We start from the raw sequence: 26,787 nt of genomic DNA on the forward strand, positions 1-26,787 counted from the left end.
CTGTGAGACGTACTAGTTCTAGGCTCTTTAGCTGTGCTGTGTGTGGGGTTCTGAATCAACCCCCACAGGCTGCATCGTGTATTCCATCTAGGATTTTTAGCAAACAGTCTTAATATGCCTTTTCACAGGGTGCGTAGTCCCTGTGGGTGATGGGGCGTCAGTCCAGACACAGCTGTGAAGTGACAGCTGGGTGATCAGAGCTGGGTCCGTTCTAACCTCTGTCTTCACTGATGCCATGAAAGTTTGGGCAGGGAATAGATTGATGCTAAAGTAAGTGGGATTGTTGATATTCTTGGTGGCAGTGATAGAGATCAACAAAGCGTGGCGTGGTAGAAACAGAAAAACCCGGCTTTGGCTCTGGCTTCCCCATTTACTAGTTTTGAGTTCGCTGAACACCTCTGAGCCTGTTTTCTCTTCTGTTGAATGTGAATAGTAATAGCTACTGATAAAAAGCAGGTGTTCCATAAATAGTAGGTACTATTTTTGTTATTACTGTGTGTATGTATTTGTAGTCAATATATATTAACGTGTATGTGTTTGTATATGTGTATATATATAAATGATCCAACAATCCAATTCAAGTTCACAAGACCCAGGTAGGTTGGAAGTGGATTAGGTAGACAGGTATGACCGAAATTCTTTTCTGTTTATCAAACTCTGGGCTGTGCAAGTTTTGTTCAAGATTGAATTCTAACACATAAGTAAAAACTGTGTCGTTTCCATTTTGCAGCAAGTATTTATGAGTACCTTTTATGTCCCTGGCATTGGGCATAGGGAGATAGGAGCTTATAGATGGTTCTGGATCTGAGGAAACACTGCTTTACAAAAGAACTCGGGTGTCCAGGCAAGAGTTGGGAGGTTTTTTTTTTTTTTTAGCTAAGAGGCATCAAGGGGCCATGATAGGTCCATTGCTCTGGGGGTACAACCACTGCAACAGGAACTCATCTGAGAAGGTAGGAGGGGATAAGGACCAGGATTTCAATTTCAGACAGAAGGAGGAAGGAAGTTGGGTCTGTGCTGGGCCTGATGGTTAGAAAGTTCACAATGTGTGTTGGTTGAACAAAGTGAAATTATAGATTCCTGGGTAAATCCCTTAGTAAGATTTGGCTGAACTTGACCTTGAGGTTTCAGCAGAGAGGGTAAGGAGTAGAAAATAATTCAGGCTTGGAAGTCAAAGCTCTGGGTCTAAATCCTGGCTCTGGTCCTACTGAATTTATGTCTTTGGGTGAATCACACAGTCTCTCTTTCCTCATCCACAGAATAGAGCTAAAAATATAGTTCTCCGTAAAGAGCCTGGCATCAAGTAGGCACCTAAAAGGAAGTTGTTAGGTGATGACAGTCACTGAGCCCTATATTGAGGTGCACCTTCATTTCCTTCAGCAGCACCTAAAACTGAAAATGCCAAGAGCCTTTGGAGGAAGCTTTGGACAATTTCTGAGTAAACTGTCTCCCTGGTGGAAAAATGGGGGAGAGAAGAGATGGCTCTTTGCATTATCTATGCTGTGGATTCTGTAGGAATCTGTATCTATACTATATAGGTTCTATAGGAAAACTGCCTTTTCAGGTTCTCCATTTGATTTTTAAAAATTGAAATGTAATTCATATACCATAAAATTCCTTTTTAAAGTGTACAATTCAGTGGTTTTTAGTATATTCACAAGGTTGTGCAGCCATCACCATCTAATTCCAGATCCATTAGGTTTTCTTTTTTTGTGTGTGTGGTACACGGGCCTCTCACTGTTGTGACCTCTCCCGTTGCGGAGCACAGGCTCCGGACGCACAGGCTCAGCGGCCATGGCTCACGGGCCTAGCCGCTCCGCGGCATGTGGGATCTTCCCGGACCGGGGCACAAACCCGTGTCCCCTGCATCGGCAGGCGGACTCTCAACCACTGCGCCACCAGGGAAGCCCCCATTAGGTTTTTAATACCTAATTTTTATTGTCGTTAGTAAGGTAATCCACCCTTATTAGTTAAAATAATACTTTTTAACCTTTCAGAAGTATATATAGCAAAAAGCAAATGTTCTATAAAAATGAGTAGTCTGTGTAGATGGTTGGCATCAGACCCTTAATCTGATCCCTCCAAGGTGCCCCTGCTGGCACAAATGCTAGGAGTACAGTGTGTGACAATGCTCATCCAGACTCAGCATTGACATTCCTGTGAGGGTGCTGAGGCTTGCAGGGTTAGAGAAGACATAGTGTCCCTTTACCATGGGAGTGACCCTTCTGCAGTAGGGGATGCTGGTTGTTGGCTCGCCCACCCACCCTTCAGGGAGCTCTCCTGACTGCAGCCCACTGCCCCATGGTCCTTCACATCCTTTGCTGCAGCATCTACATCTGAGTGTCTGGACCCACCCTGCCAGTCCCACCTTCCCAGTCCCCTTTCTGCTGCCTGATGTGGTAAGGGGCAGCAGCCTGCCTCCCTTGCCCCAGTTTCTGCCTGGCCTCCATGGGACATAGCTGGTTCTTATCTGTTCTTATATGACCAAGCCTTGGCCTGGTTTTCCATTTCTTGTGACACATCCTGTATGTAATTCCTCACTCCTCCCTGACCTGGAGCCTGTCTTGAATCCAACACTTAGAAAACTGTGGAATTTCTAAGACATAGTATAGTGGTCTCTGCAGCAAAGACATTCTACATATGTTCATGGTCACCAGTAGAGCAGGAGCCACAGACCATGTAATGTCATCCTCAGAGAAGCTTCAGCTCTGGAGGAGGTTACCTTGTGGCAGGGATTTGCGGTTGTGTCGCTACCTCTCCCACAACGAGAATCCATGAAGCACCAGTGTAGTGCTAGGCTCAGAGTCATCTCTCAACAGATGTGGGTTTGTCTTCCCTGTGAATATTTGAAAGACTGAGAGACTAGGCTACGAAGGTAATTGGACGCTATGCACCTTGGCATGTGACGTATCTTAGTCCTGGAAAAACAAGAAGAGATTTTTTCCCCCTTGTTACCACTTGGGTTTTCAACGTTTACACTCTTTTTGGGGGTTACTTTCTCTTGGTTTATTTATCCATAAACCTCTTTTTCTCTTCTTATTTCTTCTGTACATCATTCTTTCCTGGATTTCTACGAGGGTCTCATGGGTTGCTGGTGGCTCAAACCTGAGACTTCCTTTTGTGACCTGGCTCTGGCTGTTAACGGTTCGCACTGAACTCTCTGGGGCGATAGAGAGCCCTGTCTCCTGACCTTTCCTCTGTGATTAACTTCTCCTGCTGCAGTGGTCTTAGCCATGGAGCCCTTCCTGATGTTTTCCAAGTCTGTCTCCTTCCGGTAGACTGAGGAGGCATAAAAGGGCGGACTACTCTAGGCTTTGATGTTGACCCCTCTGGGTTTTCGTCCAGGCGTTATCTTTATAACTCTTGTGTTTGTTTCGGTTGGGTTTGGTGGCTTGGAGCGCTTTCCCAACCCCCAAGGTTACCCCAGGAAGCCACAGGGCCACACTCAGGAGGGCATCGTCCCCCCTCCCCACTTTCACCATCAGCTCAGATACACACGTCTCACATTAGCAGGCCATTTCCAGTGACCAGCACCGCGCTCCCAGCTCCTCCACTGCTGTGAGCCCCATGCTCTGGCTGCCGAAACCACAGATGGAAATGAGGCAGTCTGTGCCGCCTCTCCTAATCTGGGGTTGCCCCTGTCCTCACGTAGGGATCCTCATCCTCCGCTATTGCTCATAAATCAGGGAGGGCCGGTTGGAAACCAGGCAAGAAGTTAAATACTTTTTCCCCTAAGAAAACCTCGATTAACTAATGGCATTCGCACCCCTTCTACCTTTCAAGTCATATTTTCTGCCTCTCACCAGCTGTGACCTTTGTCAAGTCACTTAACCTCTTGGAGCCATGGGTTCCTCTGTGAATTACGGAGATCAGCCTTTCAAGATTGCTGTGGGAATGAGATGAGGTCATCTTAGGTCTGCCCCACAGCACTTTGTAAGTCTCCTGGCGGCAGCCTACACACGTACAAGAATATGCTTATTGGCTGTCCGCTCTTAATGGTAATCTCCACATAGGTATAGGGATCAGGACTGTGTTTTCTCTCCTCTGTCCTCAGGCCAAGGTGGTGCCCAACACGTAGTGATATTTACTGACTGACTGGCCGGCCCACGGAAAACACTGAGCACATAGTAAATGCACCATAAGTTGTTAGTTTTCTCTCTTTCCCCTCCCCGGTTGCCTTTTTAAAATGGAAGCTCCTGAGAGCCTAGTTTATTTTTCTCTATGGACACCGTGAGTCACATTACAATCCTGTTTCCCTCTTTGGGTTGGCAGCTGGAGGACTCAGAGCCAAACCTGCGGCCGTCCCAGCAGGTGTGCAGCACCTCACAGTACACATAGAAGTGCTCACCTCGCTCCGACTTATGCTTTTTCCCTTTGCCCCTATTTTTTTTTCCTATTTTTGCTGCTGTATTGAACATATTTCTATAAACTGCCGTAAATTCTATTTAGAACAAGAAAGGGTGTCAATTCATTTAAGCTAGTTGGAAAATGTAGTTTTATTCTGGCTACAAAATGTCCACTTGCTATTTTATCTTTCAGCTGTAATTATCAAATACCCATTTTTTTTTCTTAAATGTAACATAATGGTTAAAAAAAAGTTAATGTAAAGCAACAGTAGTATGAGACTCTTGAAGTAGGAGGATGTGGGCTGGAATCACCATTAACTGTGACCATGGGCAAGTTTCTGAGAATCCCTTTTTTAATCTATAAAATGGTTGGTATAAATTGGAATATTTGAGGATTAAATGAGATAAGGGCTCCCGCACAGCCCTTGGTATTTGGTGAGCACTCAGCACATACCCGCCTCTTTATTCCTCCTGCTCTGCACACAGCCCCACCATGGACTCTAGGGAATCAGAAACAAAGTTTGGTTCTCCTGTGACTGACAGTCTGGAATAACCATACAAATTAGCGCGTGCTTTATGCCAAATGGGCAACCCAGACAAAAGCCTCTGAATAGGGAGGTGTTAGCAAGCCCGGCGTGATCTGAGAAGTGGGGCTTGGCGGACAGCACAGGTTCAGTAGGACTTAGAGGAGGCGGGGACTGGGGCCCACAGGGACACTCGTGGCTCAGCTCAGAGGCAAGTTGGGGTTCCTGTGGTGAGGGGCTGGCCGGAGTCTCGGACAGAACATGGAGGGGCCCGGGACTTGCCACAGCTGCTGGTGGGCCCCCAGGGAGCAGGTTAGAGAAAACCTCCGAACCTCCTTCCACTTTTCTTCCACAGCCGGGCACGTGCTGGGCTCCTGGGAAGCAGTGAGCTTGCTCTCTCTCAGTGTGACAGACTTGGGTTCTAGTCTCAGGGCTGCTGTGTGACCTCAGTGAGTTGTTTAGCTTCCCAGCCCTTGTTTCCTCATCTGTATGGGGGGCGGTGGTGGTACCTAACCTCATACCGTTGTCCTGAGGGTCCAGTGAGAAAGTGCCTGTCAAGCCCTCAGCCTAGCGCTGGCTATGGCAAGTGCACCATGAACAGCACTGGCTCTGCCTGGCTCCCTGTGCGACACTGGCCATCGCATTAGCCTGCGGCCCATCTGTCTGGTCACTTTCAGGAAGATGAAGACTAGGATTATCTGTGTCCTCCAGCAAGGTGTGTTGTATGCTCTTTGTTCGCTTTCTTTCCCCCGTTCTGTTGTCCTTTAACCTCTCTAGCAATGCCAGGCTTGTTATTTCAGAGCAGAATTTTAAACTGTAAGACAAACGGCGTTTACACGTTTGTTTCTTTTCAAAAAAGAAGGAGGGGAGGGAGGGAGGGAGAGAGGAGGGAGGAAGGAAGGAAGGAAGAAAAGCTCAAATGAGTAAGACCAAGAGTTTTCCTTTCCTTTAAAGACAGGGAACTGAGGAAAGACTTGTGGGCTCCCTTTGCAGATCTGGGTATTTGGCTAAAAAGGTGGAGTGCCTCTGAGAGGCGAAATGCGTGTTGTGATGTGTCCACTGTAATGCTCACTGTGCTTTAATATGGGAAAAGAAAAAGAGTAGACCTTCCAAACCCCTGGGTAGCTCTACGCTGTATCCTTACTGAGGTCAGAGAGGTGTTGCTCCTGGGGAGGCGGGAGTGGGGGCCCTCCTACCTCTCTCCACATCTCATCTCACCTCCCCTCCCCTCCTCTCCTCTCCCTCTTTGTCTTGGGAAGCTGCCTTTTATATATTTGAGCAGCCAGTGTTCCTTTATTTCACCTGACTCTTTTCCAATTAGTAGCCGCTCACCTCAGGGGAACATAATTAAAAGGGCTCTAGTTATCTGGGGGAAAGGAATTAACAAATTGAGAAAGTGCAGTAATAATGAACGGGGACCATAGGAGCATTAATAAGTCTGCAGTATCCATATTCATGCCTGTCCATTGCTAGGAATGAGCTCATGCTGCAGGACTTACCTATAAGAGCAGTGCTCTGCGTTGCAGGTCTGGAGTTGGTGAGAGGATTGGGTGACTAGCCCCCTTGGTTTTCCAGCACGCCTTTTCTTTTGGCTTAAGTTCTGAGTATGTGCTGTGGGACAGTATAGGCTTTCAGTCCAACAGCCCTGACTTTGAATTACAGCTTCACTCTAGCTTTGTGACCCTGGGGCAAGTTACTTCACCTTTCCAAGCCTGTTTCCCAATCTGAAAATGTGGTTAGCAGTGATACCTTGCAGAGTTGCCTTGAAAATTATGTATAAGTGATGCACAAAAGCACCTGGGTTTTAGTAGCTCAGTTGATAATGAGTTCCTTTTCCCCTTAAGAGGATTCAAAGTAAACATACCTTTCAGGTAAAGGTCATTATATTGTCACTGCCTTGACACTACCAATATAACCCCTCTCCTTTTCAGGGGAGAAGGAAGAAAGAATAGCTTTCACTCTTCCAAGATGACAGTGATGAAGTCAGATAGTGCCGTAATTCCCAGAGAACAAAGGCCTAGGGCAGGTACACCCTATCCCGCTACTCAGAGATGTACAGTGGCATCCCACAATCGCCGTCAGCCATAGGGCAGTTGTGACATGGTTGTGATGGCCCACCTATGCATGAACTTGGTCGTAGCTGTTAATATTATCACCCCTTTAATTTAATTATGTGCACTGTTGGTTCTGCACATGTTGTGTCTAATTGCCATTTAAAATGTCTTCCAAATTGCAGTCAGATTCAACACTGAAATGTAAAGTCAGTGTGAATGTTTGAAAGGCACCAGAGCAGAGAAGCATGGTGTTCATTTTTTATTGGTGAAACAGATATTTGCGTTGATACTTTCTTGATAAGCAATAAACAAGTTCTTTCTGGGACCTAACAAATGAAGATAGCATCTAGATAAAGTATTATGTTTTGTTAATGAGAAACCTTGGAAAAAACAAGGGCATTGATGACTCTGAATCAGAAAATGATTCAGAAGAGTCAGGTTCTAAATGTGACGTTTTTTAGGACTAGCTTAACCAATTTTTTGCTATATTTTCTTTTTAAGAAAGCGTGATGAGTGGTTTTACAAATTTGTCATTCTGTGTGATAAGCAAGTAATGAGTCATAGTTTACTTGGTGGTTTTTGCATTTTGGGTGGTACATAAAATCAAGTTTAAATGTTACCCTCTGAAGAAAGCGATAAACAACCCTCCTGAGCTCAGTAAGTAGACAAGTGACAAGGGCGTGTGCTTGGGGTCAGAAACTCATGTATAGAGGTGATGCATGTCAAACACCTCACGATCATCACTGAGTCTCAACTGTCCTCACCAACACTTTGCCAGGTATCCTTCAGAACCAGGGAAGGAACAAGAAACCATTCTTTGGGCACTAAGAGAATGGGTCCAGTCATACCAGCCATGCCAGGGCTGTGAAGAGAACCCACTTGGACATAATAGCTTACTGAGCCTACCGTGTGCTGCTCCTGTGCTAGGCACTTCATGGGTTCTCTCTAATCCTTGCAACAATCTTGAAAGATTTCCACTGGGGCTGGTACTGCCCTTTTAAAAGACACTTTGCCAAGATATAACAAAAGATATTAAAAACAGTCCTGCCCTTTGACTTGGTAATTCCATATTTGGGAATTCATGCACATGAAGTTGTTCATTTTCATTACGATGTTACTTACAGTGAAAAGTTGGAAGTGGCTTAATGTCTAACTCTAGCAATAGGGTTCAGCAAATTAAGGGACATCCATACTTGGTTGAATATTACATAGTCTTTAAAATAATCACAAAGTTTACAGTATAATATGGGAAATGTTAATGTAGCCAATGAGAAAACAATAAAATATATGCACTCTATAATTTCAAAGATATTTTTAAATATTAATGTTAATATTGGAGGAGAATAATACAAAAATAAAAGTAGTTGTGGGGCTTCCCTGGTGGCGCAGTGGTTGAGAGTCCACCTGCCGATGCAGGGGACACGGGTTCGTGCCCCGGTCCGGGAAGATCCCACGTGCCGCGGAGCGGCTGGGCCCGTGAGCCATGGCCGCTGAGCCTGCGCGTCCGGAGCCTGTGCTCCGCAACGGGAGAGGCCACAACAGTGAGAGGCCCGCGTACCGCAAAAAAAAAAAAAAAAAAAAAAAAGTAGTTGTGATAAGATGACTTGATCATGGGTGAGTGTTTCCCCGCCCCCCAAATTTCTCTTTACAACAACAAGAAAAAACAAACAAAAGAGAATGATTCAGTAGCTGCCAAAACTATTGAGGTCTATTGAGAATACAAATTGTTTTCAGAATGCAGGTAGAATTACCCAGTTACATATTTGCTACATTGAGATGTTAAGGAGTCTCTGGGGTTTCTTTTTTTCCTCTCTCCCTCTCCCCACTTAAAATTTGTAAAAAGTGTATTTGCAGAGCAAAAATGCAGTAGATTCAAGGGACACATTTGAGGTTTTGTAAGCAAATGATGACACAGTAAAAGGTATTTGTCCAAATTTGCATTCATACAAAACATGGTGTGCTGTGATTTCAGAATAAATGTGTTTTAAATATTTTCTAAATACAGAGCTGTTGCAGCCCTAAGTTGGCTAAGAAACTACATTTCTATGACAGGCCATAATTACTCTTTGGTAAATTATTGGGCTTAAAAAAAAAAAAAAAAAGCCTACCTAATGGTACCTGAAGAGTGAGTCTCACTTTGTCCCTTTCTACATCTGCCATCACTTCTAAGACTCCTTTTTACTCTCTTTCATTGATTTTTATTGCAGGACAAAAGGGCATGGCATTAAAACCTACATATTTAAAATACTAGAAATTTTTTTTTTAGATAAGAGCCTATAGTCTCAGATAAGAGCCTAAATTATACAGAGGCTTTTGCTGTAGGTATTTATTTTTACCTTTATCTCACAGTTGTTTGAATGTCCTTTTCTATACCTTAATTCATTTGTTGGAATTTCAGTTCAGAAATTCTAATTAAAACTCAGGGTCATTTGTCACTTGCATGACAGTGCTGGTAGGAGCTGGGAAAGTTTTTAAGATTTGGTTAAATATTATGGATTTGAGTTTTCTCCCTTCTATGTGTTTGGCTGTACTTCTGGACACATTAATAAGTGGCCATTTTTCTGGAATTTTGCACTCTTCCTGCTTCCTTTCATTACATTAGGCAAGGTTCCACTAGATGAGGCATTTGCAGTCTTAAGACTTCCTGCCAGGGTTCAGACTTTGTATTTTTGACATTGAAGCTGTCGTGTTCCTGAAGCTACTTAATTAGAAACACATTCATTTCAGCGTACACTGGAGAAAGCTTGGACAGCAGAGCCAGGCACACTGGGAAGTTTGAGCATTTGTGTAGCTGGCAGCTAAACTAATGGTTTACAGTTTAAGGGGAAAAAATATCATAGGGCATTTCCTTGCCCCTAGAAGCGAAGGGAAGCTAAATGTGCACAGCAGATACCTTTTTTAAAAAGGAGAGAAGAAGAAGAAGAAAGGAAAGACAACTCCACTTTCACTGCAGTTTTGTGTCTAATTTTTTCTTTGACTATTATCACATACAAAACTCTTCTAGAAGAATAGTTGCCAAACTGTGCTGCTAATATTCAAGACTGTTTTACAGGCTCCCAAGATATATTACTGCAGAGGTCTGTAGTAAGGAGAACATTTTATATTCTGGGGAAGGATTTTTGCTTGAAGAATTTTATTTGTTGAATGGTAATGAGGGAATTGTGCTCTTTCTTATTTTTAAATGTTTGAGCAATTTTAAAATGCACATATGATGTTTAAAAAACCTTCGTTGCCCATCCATTGCTTTCAGGATAAAGCCTAAACTCCTCAGCATTCAGTGGAAAGCAAACCTCTCCTTTTTCATTTCTTACCACTCCTCGTTTCCCTACGCTGTCCCCAAGAAAGCCACCCTCCTAGGTCCACTTCCACGGCACCAGCTGCCCCGGAGGAAAGGTACCTGGGCACCTCAAGACTGAGCCAGGTATCTTTCCACCGGGCTCATAAAATACCTTTTTGTACCTTTCTCAGGATGCTGGAGAGACAGATGGAAACATTGTCAATGTCTTGCTTCCTCTCTACTCCTTGACCTCCCTACCTGCAGGAAAAACACTGGGTGGGAGGCAGGCCTGGGGATTTTAGGTCCAATATTACAAAGTCAATGTGGCACGGAGGAAGCAGGTTTGGAGTCAAATCCTAGGGTTGCCGCTTGTTTTATGGCATTAGAGAAGTGATTTAAGCTCTCTGGGCCTATTTCCTCCTCTGTAAAATGGTTATAATACCTACCTTGTGAGGTTCTATGGCTTAGGAAAGGTGAATTTCAAGTTCCTTGTATAATGGCTAGCCCATTTATCATTGGTAAGTAGCATCATAATGATAATTTATATGTGTGCCCCTGAAACCAAAGGAAGTCAATCCATGATGCCCAGGTTTTAAAGCCCCTGGAGTTGGGTTCTCACCTCCTGCTCGGTCACTAACTAAGGGAACCCATTGCTCTGGGAATGAAGCAGTTGGAAGGGGCTTTTTGAATTACAGTGTCATCAGATGGCATGTGTGCAATTGGGGTGGAGATGCTTGCTGGCTTTGATGCACTTTGTCCAATCAGAATGGACAGTTAGATCACATCTCTTGATGGCAGGAGGAAACAGCAAATAAAAAATCATTCCTCTTTGAAGCACGTCATGCCCTCCATCTGACATCGTTAACTGCTTTTTCTGTTGTAATCATGGCAACAGTGGTTCCCATTTGTACCAGGAACTGTTCTAATCACTCGACGTATATTTTCTCATTCTGATAGCAAGCTGCCAGTTAGATTCCAAAGTGCCATTTTAAAGATAAGGCAACTGAGGCTATGCAATCGCATGGCTGCTATTTAGGGACTAACGCCAAGGTCAGTGCTCTTCCCGCCACCCATGCTTTTAAGGCTGCCCGCATTTTGAAATTCTTCTGAAGTTTCTAGGCTTGGGAACAAAATGTCACATTAGGGTTTTTGTTGTGAAAGGAAATGTAACCTGTGCATACGTTTATTAAAACAGTTTTTCTCCAAATAGTGAACCATGTGTAATTTTCTGTCAGAAGCAACAGACATTAAAGCAGCTGTGTGTCTCTGTTTCTCTTCACAGCGCTCCCATGCCCTACCTCATAGGAATCCATTTAAGTTTAATGGAGGTAAGTGGGCTCCTCTCCTCCCCAGATATCTCTGTTTGCGGTTGTGTTTTGCTATGTGGCAGTGGAAAAGACGCAGTCTCTGGATTCACAGCTCTACACACGGGAGCGTGTCAGAGCAACGCCTCATGCACAGAGCTGAGCGTTCAGCTTAGACCCTTTCCACTGGTCTCTTGTTCCCAGTGTTTTTCCACTTTGTTTGGAGATTGTCAATTTTCATGGGTGAGGGAGTGAGGTTCAAAGAGGCAGGAGGAAAGGGTTCTTTAAGGGTTTGAACGAGGGAAGGGAAATGATTCACTTTTCAAAATGATGTTTATTCTAAAACACTGCAACAATATGATATTACATTTTTTCTCTGTAGAAAATGTGGTATAGAAAATATACAGAAGTGTAAATAGGAAAATTAAAATTATCCACAATACCATTACTCCAGATTCAGCCACTGTTAGCACTTTATTTTTCTTCATCCTCGTCTTTATTCTGTGAATATATATTTTGTATAAATGTACTTCGCTGATATGGTATAAAATTTTATGTCTTTATTTCATTTAATATTATGGCATGGGGATTTCTACATGTTTTTGTCTACTCTCAGTAATAATTTTTAATTTGCTACCGGTCCTTCCACTGTTTGGATATGCCACAACTTAGCCATTTTCCTATTACTGTTGGACACTTAAAGCTGTTTATAATTTTTCATTATTATAAATAGCATTTCAGTGAACATCTTTATGCATAAGGCTTAATCTGCATCTTGACTTACTTCCTTAGCGTAGAACCCCTAAAGTAGAAATGCTTGGTCAAAGCTATGAATCTAAGGCCAGATTGCTTTCTGCATGGCTGTACCGGTTAGATAGCAATTCTTTTAAGGGACTTTTCTGTGCTTTTGTAAGTGCCACTGGTTTGTAGACATGAACCCTAAGCTTTTCCCTCCTCAGGAGAGAGCTGAAATTTGCACTAGAGCAAAATGGGGCAGGAGGTAGGGGGCTTGGCTGTTTTGCACAGGAGATAAGCTCTCAGAGGGAAAAGCTAAAGCCATGTCCGTCTGTGATGATGCTTTGCATGTCTTAAAGGAAGTGCTACTTCTCTTCTTCTGTTGCCTTCATTTCACGTCGACGAGGACCACCTGCTTCTTCACTGTTGCACACTGTGCTATTGTGCTTACGAAAATGAAACAAGTTGGTTATCGAAAAACCTGTTTGTTTGACATTGAGAATCTTGATCAAAATAGACCACAGAAATCTGCTCAAATTTCTAATTTGACAGGACGGCCATGTGGCTCCTGCATTCTGTTAACAGTTCCTCCTTGTCATCACCCAGCCCTGAGCACATACAGTACACAGTTTATGGACTATCTTGGATGGTGTATTGAGATCAGCTTGAAGAGATTTCTTCTGTGTTTTACCTTTGTTTGTCAAGTTTGGGGGTGTATTCAAAGCTCCTGTGTGAAAAATTGAAAGTGAGTACTTGCTAATAGAACTTTCGTGTCAATTGTTGTACAGTTGGAAACTCTAATCTAAAGACCATTTGGTCTGTCGGCATCCACAGCTCGTTCCTGCCTCTTCTGCCTTCCAGGCTGTTCCAGCACGGGTTTTTTCAGGCTCCTTTTCACAGCCCTTTACCTTGAGCATTGTCCAGGTTTCTTGTCTTGGCTTGCTTTTCTTTTCTATATGCCCTCTGGCCATCTTTTTTAAGGCTTTTTGCTTTTGCCACCAGGGTAATGTCAGTGACTCCCAACTGTGTTTCTAACACTGGCATGCCTCTCTCTGAACTTAAGGCCCAGAGTTGCAAATGCCAGTTGAAGGTCACCAAGATGTACTGTCGATGTCTCAAACTCAGTCTTCCCCAAACCCCTTATTATCTGTACACACACACCCGTCGAGTGATTCCACTCCCCTTCCGCTGTTCCCGGTCCCTGTGAGCAGCACCACTGCCTGAAAAGGCACCAAAGTGGGTCACACTGAGCATGGCTGAGTGTCCTCTTTCTCATTTCTTTCTCTCTAAATAGTCACCAAGTCTCTGACATGTCTCTCGCCCTGTTCCTTCCTCGCTGCCTTCGTTGACATTTTACCTTGCTTTCTTAGATTTTTGCAAAGCCTTATTCGTTCACTCGAGAAGCAGGATCAAGGCCTCTTGTTTTCCAGACATTTTGCTAGGTCATGGAGGTATGAAGATGAGTATGAAATTCAGTCCCTGGTTCCAACGTTTAGGGGTTGCCTTCTACCTGGTCACTCTGCCTTTAATAGCCTGCCTTCCAGCCTCCTCTGCCCTACCCCCGAGTTCTGCTCAGCCTCCCTGCTGCTGTCAAGCCTTCTGTCTTCTCACTGTCCCTTGTTAGCCGGTGCTCTGGCTGGTCTCTAAAACACCCCCACCCCCATGCTCCTGCATGGCCAAACCTTCTCTTCCCCAGCTGTTTGAGGAAGTCCTCCCGTTGGCCGTTGTCTTTGCTTGCTGTACCTCTTGCTCAGGATGACAGCTGTCTGCGTCCCTGTCCTCTCCATCAGCCCCAGGAGCAGGAGCTCTTTGGGGACAAGGACTGTGCTGCATTCACTGTGGTGTCCTCAGCACCTAGCAGGGTGCCCAGCAGGTGCGTTCTGAAAAGAAGGATTGAGTGAGTGCTTGGAAAGCTGGAATTTGGGACACATTTAGAGCCCTCCAGTGGGCATTGCTGTTGTCAGGGGACCCAGCACCATAACTTTACTTAAAGGTGGAGGGAATAAATGTTTTTACTTTTTATGTGATTGTAAGTAATTTAAAACAAGGGTTTTTTGTCATAAAACATGCCGTGCACAACAGGCATACATTTTGAAGCTAAAACTTGAGACAGAGTTTTGCACTTAGGTGAATGGGTGCAAGTCCACTCTCCTTGGCCTTTGAAGGGTTTTAAATGAGAAGGTTCGGGAAGCACTGGCCAAGATAAATCTTAGCCCTGCTGATTTAAATTAGAGAGGGTTTGCCATGCTGAACTACTATGTGGTCAGCACTAAAAGAAAAACAAAAATAGTCGTTGTCCCACTCTTGAAGCCAGCTAAGACACTTTCCAAACAAAATAGCGTTTCCTGCATGTGTGAGGCAGCTGTGAACTACCAAGTCATGAAATACAGTCTCCTGATCTCCTCCCATGGATTTCAGCTCAGACTCGGAGTCCTCCGCTCATGCTTTTTGATTGGGCTTATCTGGTTCTATTATACCTTCAAGTGAGAGAGATGGTTCCCTGAGATTTCTTCCAGGAACCATGGGCTATAATGCTTGGGGGTGGAGCTCATACCTGGGGCCAAAGGAAAGCTCTTTAGGGAAGGAGATTGGGAAGGCCCATCTCCTCTCGCACACTAGTTTTCTTACTGGCAATTCAGCAAAAGGCTTATTTTTGACTGTCTTGTTATTTTTTCTTGAAAGCTATAGGCACCTTATTATGCCTTTGCATATGTGCCAGAATTTTTTAAACTTCAAATGAATGTGGCAGATGTTCATAAAAGTTTAGAAAAAGCTACCATAGGAAGACTTTTTAACCATTTTTATGACACTCAAATTTGTTGCACAAAAAGAAATATAAATTATAACCTACTGTTCTCATTTGAAAGAAGGTTATTTGGGGGGAAGATCTAATTCTAGCCCTCAAGCTCTTACAGGCTGTCCTATCTGTTAAGTGGTAACCTAGTCACCTAAAAGAGTACACCTTCCTTCTAAAGTGACAAGTTTCTAGCTGATCGTCATTCTGATACCTCCACTGCCTTTTTATATCCTTTCTCTCATTTAAGCAAACACTAATTTGAGGCTGGTGGTAAGTTAGCAGGATAGCCAAGGGCTTTGGCATAGACCTAGTTTCTTCTTGGAGAGAATGATCATGTTAGCTGGCAGCTAGGAAACACCAAAACGCGACCAGATTACACAGTGACTGTTTCCTTTCATTCCCTCCACCTCAGTTGAGTTCAGGAGATGCTCTGCAGCTCCTCCTCTGTGCCATGTCTGGTAGCAGGTGCCAGGTCAGTTCTGGTAGCTGGGTTCCTTTTCCTTTTTGATAAATGAAGACCTTCCTTTCTAAGCCTCACAAATAATGCTTTGTGTACAGATCTCAGAGCCACATGAGGGATGCATGCAGAAGGTGTTTTGTATCATTCCTGGTGATGGAATGGTCAGGAAGGAGGAAGGAAAGGCGATAGCAGTGACACAGTGCAGACAGAGGCTCAGGTTAGACTGCAGATGAAGCTCCACCTATATACAGAGGCAGTAAAGTGTGGTGGTTAGAATGTGGGCTCCGGGTCCTGGCTCCCCTACTTCCTGCTTATTTGATCCTGGGCAAGGTGATGGACCTCTGCACCTCTGTTTTCTCACCTGTAAAATAAGGGCAATGGCCATAGCTCCCCCCTGTAATATCATTGAGGGATCTAGTGAGATAATGCTTATCAGGTACCCAGCCCAGTGCCTGGCACATAAAGAGTTCAACAGAGGTCAGCAACCATTGCCATTTTTATTTCCTCAGTGGCCTTAAAGCCATTTACATTGTTAAGTTGATGCCTTTGAAATTGTGTTTTAGGGACTCTTGGGTTCCAGGGATCATCATCTTCATTCCCTAGGGAAAGGATTTCACTAGAATTGGCTTGTGCCTGCGCTGTTTTCTTCTGGTTGACAATGCTGGGGGCACTGTGTCAGGGATGGGAGTGGCATTTTTAAGGAACTTGATAAATGCACTTCCAGTTCCCTGCTTGACCACTCCCTTGCAGTAGTAATTTCAGGTGTGGTACTTTGTCTCTGCATCTTACTTTCTTCATCTATAGGAGTGGTTAGTCCCCATCTCTTAAGATTGTGGTAAAGATTAAATAAATGAGTCCTGTATATGTCCAGCATATCCCAGTGTCTGGCCTGTGGTCGGTACACAATACACATCCCCTTCTATAGTCATGTTTTGGTAGCCTTCTGTGTACCAGGCATTGTATCAACCAGGGGTTCTATATAAAAAGGTGAATGTGACATATAATCTGTGCCTTCAGAGTTCTGTCTAGAACATATGCAGACAAGGAGAAAGTAATTGCAGGGAATTTGAGAGGCTATAGGCTCTGATAGGGAAGACAGTGAACTGAGCCTTGTGGGCTCTGCTTCTCAGAGGAGAGGAATGCCTAAATGGAAACCTAGCAGATAAATTTGAGTTCCACCAGGAGGACAGGGAACAGCATCTACAAAGACTTGGAGTGTAGACCATGGTGTTTCCCAGGAAGTATGAGCAGCTCAGTGTCTGGCAGGAGCGTGGAGCTGAAGCGGGAGAGGAGCACTGAGGCAGGCAGGCAAGGGCCAGGCCATCCAGGGCCTTGTAAGCCGTGTTAAAGAGTTTCAACTTTACAGGGCGATGGAGAGCCATTGAAGGGTGTAAATAGGGGAGGGTCAGGCCTCCTCCTCCTGGGCCATTAGAAACACGGCCCTTCCATATAAAATGCTTGGAAACAGCTTAACCATGTTAATAAAGTAAACTGTTGTTTGTAAGGATCAAGGTAATTCTTAAGTAAAATTACACACCACAACCATGTACCTAAAATTCAGACGTGTTAGCGTCCCAAACCCAAGCTTCCGAATGGTTTCCTTGCTACCTAACTACCAAACTGTGGCAGAGGTGTTTGTAGTGATGACTTACTTTGAGGTTTCAAGCACCATTTTTACTAGATTTTTGCTTCCTCTCTGTTTCCAAGTACTTTTTATGAATTAGATAATCTTTTTACAGTGCAGTTTGAGAGGATAAATTTAGGTTATATACTAAGTGCTAAGTTCCAGGCAGTAGGAACAGGGGAGTGAGACCCAGGTACCAAGTTCACAGGCCTCTACCTACCTCTCCCACCAATGCAATTTCAAGAGACATGTGATGGGGGCATGAGGAGACAGGCCCAGCTCACAGCTTTCCTCTCTCCCTCACCATCCTTTATGGAGGAAGGCTCAGCTGGAGCGCATGGAAGCCTGGTTTTACAGATGCACCAAGCGCTTGGGGCAGCGCTGAGCCACCACTCCAGGGACACATCCCTGTCCACACTGCAGCACCTCTCCGTCTCTGGGATCCAGAGGCCGTATTTGTCTGTGTCTGCAGTGGTTTAACTGTGGAGCTTTTACATAAAATAACAGCACTGACTTATTTACAGACAAAGAAAAATAACTTTTTTTTCCCCTTTTCCTGTCAAAGAACCTGAATTGCTGTCAACTGAACTGGTGCCATTTTAACTAGTTTTTTCTTTTCATTTTTCTCTGGCATAGGAAGTCTCTAATCCCTTGTTCATTTTTTTATGTTTTTTTTTTAAGTTTCACGGTCAGTGTAGAAGAGTGTTTTTTGTTTACCATTTTGCTTCTTCACAGGACTCCACAGGTAGACAGTATAAGATGTAGTTTGCCCTTGTTAATACTGTGATTGATGCAAAACTCTCAGCCATAATTATATGCAGGTATAGGTGGTGACTTGTGCATGTGTTCTCACGAGAATTGAGAAACTCCATGTGAGATCTCTTTGTTAGTGATAAGTAATCAAAGTCCTGCTTTTGTAAGAAGGTGATATTTGCATGAAAAATTCCACCTGGTAGGGCTTCCCTGGTGGCGCAGTGGTTGAGAGTCCGCCTGCCGATGCAGGGGACACGGGTTCGTGCCCTGGTCTGGGAAGATCCCACATGCCGCGGAGCGGCTGGGCCCGTGAGCCATGGCCGCTGAGCCTGTGCGTCCGGAGCCTGTGCTCCGCAATGGGAGAGGCCACAACAGTGAAAGGCCCGTGTACCGGAAAAAAAAAAAAAAAAAAAAAAAATTCCACCTGGTAGTTTCAGTCATAGGTTCATGGGAAGAGATTTAGCAAGAAAGGGAGAGGGTTGGGAAGAAACTGCCGTCTTCTGTGTCCTTGTTCCATGCCAGACACAGTGCCCTGTGCTGTACCTGTTCTCACTTTTGCACATCCTAAGAATCTCTCTGCCAAGGAGGAGATATCCATATTTGCAAATGGGGAAGCTGAGGCTCAGAGAGAGAAAGTAATTTGCATCCGGTCCCTCCGCTGTGCTGGGTTTGTCAGACCCCAGAGCCCCTGGATCAGACTGTGTGGGTTACGCCAACCCTGCCGCAGTCCCGGCAGAGGTTCCCAGGGCCTTTGCTTGAGCTCTTCCTTCTCGGCGCGGCCTCCAGGCCGTGCCCTGAGCACTGTGGTGAGGGGACGGAGGGCTCACGTCTGGCAGCCTCCTATTTCTCCAGAGGAAAGCTCTGAGTACACTTGAGACTGGGGCTGGGTTACTTAGCCTCTCCGAGGCTCCATTCTCTAATCAGTGGAATTAAGGTAATATTATCCATCTCAGAGAGTTGTGAGAACTAACTGATATAATGGATGTGAAGAGCTTTTTAAAAAACTCTACCAAACATTATTCTTCATAGTGAGTAGTAAACACAAGAGGCAAAGTTTAGATCAATGAAACCCTGACGCTTGCTTAATTATATAACGAGAAAAGTCATTGGACTGTAGCTTGGTCTTGCTGGAATCTCCTTAGCTGTTATCAAGCGATATCATCACACGTGAGCCTGTCACATCCAGTGCACTCAGAGTGAAAATTCAGGAGCTCTGTTCAACTTAGGGCCTGAAGAATGTTCTGGATTTCGCCTGGTGGATTTCCCCTGGAAGCTCTCTCCTCCTCATGTGGCGTCTGCTTTTAAAATGAGTGTGGGGCTTCCCTGGTGGCGCAGTGGTTGAGAGTCCGCCTGCCGATGCAGGGGACATGGGTTCGTGCCCCGGTCTGGGAGGATCCCACATGCCGTGGAGCGGCTGGGCCCGTGAGCCATGGCCGCTGAGCCTGTGCGTCCGGAGCCTGTGCTCCGCAACGGGAGAGGCCACAACAGTGAGAGGCCCGCGTACCACAAAAAAAATAAATAAATAAAATGAGTGTGGTTCTTAAATGCCACTTATCCTAATGTTGGAATTAGTTAATATGAAACAACTTAAAGCCCTAGTAGTAATTTATGTTATCAAAGGGAGCAAGTACTTCTGGCTGATTTAAGTATCTCTTGCAGTCAGTACATTTTCAGTCTAATTTGTCGTGACTGAAACGTTCTCTTGTGAGATGAGAGAGCCCTCTGTTATAGATTAGAAAAATTGAGTAATTTATGAGGGAGAGTCCCAGTAGAAAATGTGAAACCATCATTGATGCTTTTGTTTTCCAATTTTCCTATCATCGCTTAGCCAGTCAACTTAGCAACGTTAAAACTGACGTCAAAGAGGACGCAAAGTTTCTAAATTGTTACTAAGAGAAGCTTAAACTAACCAAATTCCTGTCAGATTAACACAGGAGCAGCATGCAGGAGGCTGTGGAGCACAGTGGAAGAGCTCTTGAGTTCTAGAGTTGTGGGGACCTGGATTCAAATTCTAGTTCCACCACTACTGGGAGACCTTAAACAAGCTCCTTTGTTTAAAGGAGAAATCAGTATAGCAGGGGGCAAGGTACGGTTACTAAATCTCACGGTTCGACCACTCCGTACAAAACTACTACTATGTTATTCTCTGAAGAGATGCCTATTGGAAATATTTAATAATATCAACCATTGAATGAGCTTCTACCAATACACATGGCACTTGAGCTGTGTAATTTTTAATTGTCACGCCTTTGTGACGGGTGCTCCTGTTTTTCAAATGGGGATGTAAAGGTGTCTCTTTGAGCTTCAGACTCCTTGGGTAGATTCTCCACTTCATAGGAGTTTTTTAATGAGGAGTAAATGAGAAAATTGGTACCTGACACGTTGTAGGCGCCAAGTAAATGGAAGTGATTATCAGTATTGTGTGTATGTGGAACTGGTAAATTTTCTTTAAAATAAGCTGAGACATCTACCTAAAATTGGCTCTGCCCTTTTCTTCAGCCTCCTTTTGTAGTTTTTATTGAGTGACTTTTTCGAAATCAACATTAGCTTAAAGGCACTCTCAACTGAATACAGCCACATGGGACTGGTGACTTCTTTTCATAAACTTGCAAGTGATTAGGGGCGGGGCCATTGTGGGCGCTCAGAGACCAGCAGCATAATGATTGAAAAGCGGCGCCCTTGGCCTAGTCAAATCCTACTTGGAATCAGGGCACATGTGGTTTTGTTTAACACCATGCTCAGCAGACTCATGGTACAGGTTTGTGACCATGAGACATTTGTTGTTGATATGTGAGGTCACCACAGTAGGGGTGTTTGTCAACCAAATTAAACTTCCTCTTTATGACCTAAAATAATTGATTCGGAAGGCCTTTAAATGGGCCATGGCAATGTGTAAGCAAGCTGAAATCTGGCAGTTTCTGCACAAATTATTGCATATTGTTGTTTTGTTTCGTTTGTTTTGCTTTTGTTGGGGAAAATGTGGCTGGACCAAGGGCTGAGAAGGCAGGCAGTGATCCTGAGTTTGAATCCCAACTCCACTATTTGTCCCTCTGTAACTTGGGCAAGTCACTGAGCATCTGTGCGTGTATGCCTTAACATCTCCATCTGCAAAATGGGGTCACCTGACTCAAAGTGATGACAATTAGAAATAATATGGCTAAAGTTCCATGCACATTAGTAGGCCCTCACCCAATGGTAGCTATTATTATTAATAAAGTATTTCCAATAGGCATCTCTGAAGAAGAGAGCTTAATAATAATTTTATACAAAGTGGTCAAACTGTGATATAGTAACTATTCCTTTTTTTTCCCTTTACTAAACTGATTTCTCCATAAACTGCTCTCCGTACTAAACTTAAACATCCATAGAGAAAAGTGACTAAAATTGGAGCCTATAAACCTCTCTCTACATACTGTCTGATTCTCAGCTGATTTCAAAATGAATTTAAAGTTGAATATTTAAAATATATGCCATTTAGGCTACAAAGGAAGTGGGGTTTTTCTTTGCCCGTTGGGCTCAGACATTTTTGACCTAGGCTCAGGCCATTGCAGGTAAGGAATGGGGCCACTGTACTATTTTTGTTTAGAAACAAAGGCATGGGCTCAGGGCTTTTCCTAAGTATGATCAACAGTGGCGGTTAAGTTGGACGTTATCAACATCCCACAGAATGGTTTATGTGCCCTGCCTAAAATCCTTTCCTCCATAAACCCAAATATCTGACAAAAACTAAAAGCTTCAGACTGGGGCTGCCTAGACTCCTGGACACGTCCTTAACCGAACAGAATATCTGTTAAACCCTGGTGCCTGGGAGTCAATTGTTTTAAAAGATGCAGTGGTAATAAATTTATATCCTGCCTCTTCAGCATTTTATTGAAAGTATTTTGTACTGACCGAACGGGTTAAATTATGAAGCTTGATAAGTACATATGCACATTACCCATCCTTAGCTTTAAAAGAAAAAAAAAAGGAAGAAAAAGATAGCTATGATTTTGGAAGTCATCCCAATTTTTAAAAATAAGAGAATTTGGACATTTTGGCATATGGGGTTTTTTAAATGAAATTTCATGGAACTGAAAACAGTCAATTTTAGGTTTCCAAAAATTGTTTTGATTTTCATTGGTATAAATTTGCTGCACATGGTTTTAGGGAAGTTCTGAGAGATGCATTTGGGACTTCGGGGTTGATTTTTTTTTTTTTTTTTTGAGCTTTGCGATTTATTTTTAAAAGGTGATTTTTTTTCTAACTCAAAGTATAAATCGGAGGAGACCAGAGTTCCATTTCTAGGACAGTTTTTGGTAATGAAATCGTTAAGCATTTCCAAACAACTGGACTTGGGGCTGAACTATTGGGCATCCTTTCAGCACCGTTGGGACACTGCACAGCAGATCCCTCTCCCCCCAATCTCCGAGTTAGAATCTCGAGGCCAAGTGATTTGGGCCATTCCATTAGCAGCAGCTGCTGGTGATAAGCACTGTGAGAGTCACCTGTGTAGGGTCAGGCTTATTGCACATCAAGGTTCAGCAGTGTCGGAAGAGAGGGAAGATGCCCAGGAGGGGGCTCCAGGCCACCTGCTGTGTGAGGATCAAAGGGTTGAAAGGTCAGAAGGCACAGCTTCCTTAACCATATCTGTCTGTGCAATAGCTATTTCAGATTGTAAATCTTGGCGATTTCATTAAGTCCTCCTGGCTGCTACTGGGGCATTGAAATAATAAAATTTTATATCTGTTGCCTTTCCTGCCTCTGGCAGCCAGGCTGATACATTCTCTGCAAAATGGGGCATCTTTATGAAAACCTTTCCTGGAATGATCAGAGCAGCCTTAATGAAGCCTCCCTCAAATTAGGAAGTTGGGGTTCCTAGGACCGATCCTCATGTTTTTTAAAAAGAAAAAAAAAATCACACAAACTGTTTAGCAGCCTTTGGGATTTATGTATCACCTCTCTTCTGAAAAGCTGGTCCCAAAATACTGCCTATTGCTAAATGCTTAATCGTACAAACAGGATGAGAGGTGAGCTTTCCCAGTGCTGCTGCTTATTAAACAGGCCCTGTTCTAATGACCACAGGGTCCTTTCTTTTAGGCAGCCCCAAACAACTATACAGATATTACTTCCCACTCAGCAGACCTTTCGGGTGTTTTGAGAGACAAGTCTCCTGAATATGATTTTCCAAATATTTTTCCTAGATCTTAAAGTTGTTATGGACCTTTAGGGCTCCTTGGCTCTCGGGCAAGACAAATCACAGTAATGGCTGCCCCTTTACTGCCCATATGTTTAAGACCCCCTGTAGTTTGTTTGAAAAGTTAAGAGATTTTCACAGTGAAGGTGCCATTTCTGAAATTTAAAGTGTTCCTTTTCACTGGGAGATAAGTTCACTCTGATTAAGTCCGTAATTCTCACTAAGCCATATTTATGGGGGCAATAAACAATGTTTCAGCATGCTTGTTAAATTGGGTTTCCAACCTCTCCAGTCTTTAAAAATTGACATTTCAAATAAAAGGCAGGTGGAGATGGGAGTCCAGGTTTGCTGTGCTTAGTGATGAAAGAATGATGGCAAGTGGCAGTTGTGGGGGAGGAAGGAAGGCCCTATTTTATGAGAGGGTGACTCCAACCATTTTGGGACTAGGGAATCAACATCCCCTTAAACCCCAAGTGAAACTCTTAAATTCAAGTTTCGTCATTTCAAATTGGATGGATACTATTTTTGAAATACTGCTGGATGCACTACACTCATTATTTAATTTTCACAAGTCTGTGCTATAGAAGTGGTGGCTTTGCGTTACAGATGATGAAATTTGGGCACAGAAAGGTTAAGTAACTTGTCCAAAGTCACACAGCTAATAATTAGCAGGACCAGGATTCAAACCCAATTATTTTGTTGTGTGAAGTATTTTAGTGTGTACAAAAAAAAATAATAATAATAATAATAAGACCCTGCCTTTAGGGTCTTTTTGTTATTATATATCTAGCCTATGATAAGTCTGTGTATTGAGGTTACAAAAGAAATATGTGATCTGGTCACTGTTCTCAGTATTTGCTAAACCAGGAAAGTAGACGGGGCTCCATAGAGAGAAGGGGCCCAGGCTTTGGGGACTGGCAGTCCAAAGCTCAAATCCTGGCTCTGTTATTACTCTGGACCTGGAGCAAGAGCTTCATTTTTCTCTTCTGTGAAATGAGAATAATAATGCCTATTCCATGAGGATCCAATGAAATCAGGTATTTAAAAATACAGTGTTTTCAAACTCGATATTTTATAGATGACAGTGGTGACTGTTATTGCCGTATATGTAAATATAGTATGGTTAAACCAGTTACTCTAAGGGAAAGGTGACAGGTACACATGAAACAATTAGAAACATCACTAATCAGGTTTTAACTGAGGATCCAAGTATGTGTTGCCCACTGTACTTGCTTAGGACCAAAGAAGGCCACTTGCTGTGGGAGCAGGAATAGTCAGGAAGGTTTCGTAGAAGAGCAGGGTTTTGCAGGATGGAGATCGTCATGGTGACCCATGTCTGGGCCATCTTCACATCTTACCAAGCACTCTGCCACCTCATCTCTCGTTTGCGTTTTGCAGCAGTGGTGAAAGGTGTTGACACCTTCCTTGTCCTCTTTTTACACATGAGGAAACTGAATCTCTAGCAGTAGGAAGGGTGTTTCAATTTGGGACAAAACCCCAGCAGTGTCAGGCGTGTACATGGGCTCACCCCTCCATTTCGGGGGCCAGAGTGGAGGCCAGAGTGGATGGTGGTGCTGTGTTGGGTGGACTTGTAGAGTGAACCCCAGACCTGGCAGAGCTGGCAGAACCAAAATCTCAGAGGGAGGCTGGCTGGCACTGACTGAGCTTCTGCCCTGTGGCTGGCCCTTTATGAAGCACATGTCCTACCGTAACTCCTTTTAATCTTCTCAACAATCCTGAAGGTGGGGATCAAGACCCAGTCTCACAGAGAAGGAAACCGATGCTAGAGGAGGCAAAGGGCCTTGCCTAAAGCTACCTGGCTAGTAAGTGAGTGAGCCAGGACACCAGCCTTGGGACTCTGCAGCTCTGGGCCATGACCATCCTGAGGAGGCAGCTGGGCAAGGTCCGTGTGAATGGAGATGTTCCACCAGATTGAGATCTTTTCCACTCCATAGGACTATGCCTTTTCTTATTGATTATAATTTATTGATTTATAATTTCTTATTGATTATAATTTACCCCACCCCGCCCTACCCACACTCCCACACACAAGTGGGCCGGGAGCCCCTTGAGTTTAGAGATCATGTTTTAGTCATCCATCAGTTTGACGTGACTAACTAAATGGGTGAATGAATGAATGTCCAGTAGATGGATGGTCAGGAAAGGAGGGAAAGCACTACTGAAGAAGTAGCCCCTTTGCTGACCTGGGTTGAAAATCTCTGGACTTGTTAATGAGAGTCAGTGCTTACTGCCTTGTGAGGAGTGGATTTGGCCTGACCTGTGAGGTGCTTACACCACTTCCCTCCCCTGCCAAGCTTCTGTTTCTGTTTAAAGCACACTGGGAAATTCCAGCAGTGTTTTCGGGGGTCCTCTGAACTGTCAGGCTTAGATTTTTAATTTTGCAGAGCAGGAAGGAGCAAATCAGTGACTCCTGGCTCCAAAGAAAAGCCACTACGTTTATCAACTGCTTGGCAGCTCAGTGACCTTTGGGGCCAGAGGAGGGGAAGGAAAATGTCACTCTTCCCTCTGTGTGTATCTGAGATTTCAGGAGGGAATAGAGAGTTTAGACTACCTGCATATTTGCCTTTCCTCTTCTTGTCCTTTCCACTTTCCTTCTGATTTCTCTTTCCCTTCCTCCTAGGAGGCCAGCAGCTCCCCGTGCTGTTCTTTGTTATGTTCTCATATACATGCGCATGCATTTGAGTACATTTGATGTGGGCTGTATAGTGGAAAGAAAGAACGTTGGCATGGAGAACCCAGATTCAAATCCTTTCTCTCACAAACATGTGAGACCATGGGCAAACTGTTTAATCTCTTTAGCCTCAGTGACTTCATCCATCCAATGGGTACAATATTCCATAGGAAACCCTCTCCTTTGAGAATTTTAATGGAGTCTGGACCAACCATCAAGCCACTTGGTATGTCCCTGACAAACATCTATTAAATTACAGTTGCTCAGTATGTTTGTGATGGAAACAACGTGCCAGAGCAATTAGTAAGGTGCGTTGGGTAACACAGAGTTTTTGGTGTCCATCTGGGTTCAACTGCAAAGCTCCACTGCTGCTAAGCCATAGGACTTTGGACAAGTTATTTCACCTCTCTGCCCCTGCTTTCCTTGTCTCTTCACAAGGGTGTCGTGAGGATTGCGTTAAATGGTACGGCGTGTAAGGGCTGGGCCGCGGGAGGAGCACTTCAGCTAGCAGCTCTCATTTTGTTACTGTGGGCGTCAGGCATGTGATGGATGCGGAGCGTGTAACACAGTTCCAGGCCGTGCAGGCCCCTGGGAAGTTAGCTGTGCCTCAGCCCACACGTAACCAGGAGTATAGGCAGCCTAAGAGGTGACTGCGTGAAGGCCAGCAGTAGTCGTTTAGGGTAAAGTTTAGATGGACCAACTATGAAGATGTAATTTTTGGTTTTGTTTTAACCATATTCCCTACCTTTCAAAACTTGAAAAAAAAAAAAAACTGCCAAGAAGTCATACTTAAGTGAGACATAAACTATAATGCCAGGAACCATATTAGTGTGCCTTCTTCAGAGAGAAACAAACACTGGACTTTCTCTGAGCCAAAGCAAAGCACTCTGTGGGCTTCGTAATGCTCTGATTTAAGAGGATGATGCATCCTCTTGAAGCAGTGTCTTTGCAGGAAGTCGGTGTAGACCCGTGCCCTTTGCTTGGTGGTCTAGATGCTAGTGTCAGAGGTGCTGGCGTGGCCATAGGAGCGGAGACTCCTTACAGGCCT

The 26,787-nt window shown here is 44.1% G+C and overlaps 1 protein-coding gene across 6 annotated transcripts in view; it reads left to right on the forward strand.

The window, feature by feature from the left end:
• DENND1A (DENN domain containing 1A) overlaps nt 1-26,787 on the forward strand; it is a 542,774-nt gene that overhangs the window by 323,745 nt on the left and 192,242 nt on the right. For all 6 annotated transcript variants that reach the window (XM_081236287.1, XM_081236288.1, XM_081236291.1 and 3 more), the window contains one exon: nt 11,484-11,529. In XM_081236287.1, coding sequence (XP_081092413.1) covers nt 11,484-11,529 — 46 coding nt within the window. The remainder of the gene's footprint in view (nt 1-11,483; nt 11,530-26,787) is intronic.

The sequence above is a fragment of the Mesoplodon bidens genome (assembly GCF_964165515.1).
Source record: "Mesoplodon bidens genome assembly, chromosome: 6".
NCBI lineage: Eukaryota > Metazoa > Chordata > Mammalia > Artiodactyla > Ziphiidae > Mesoplodon > Mesoplodon bidens.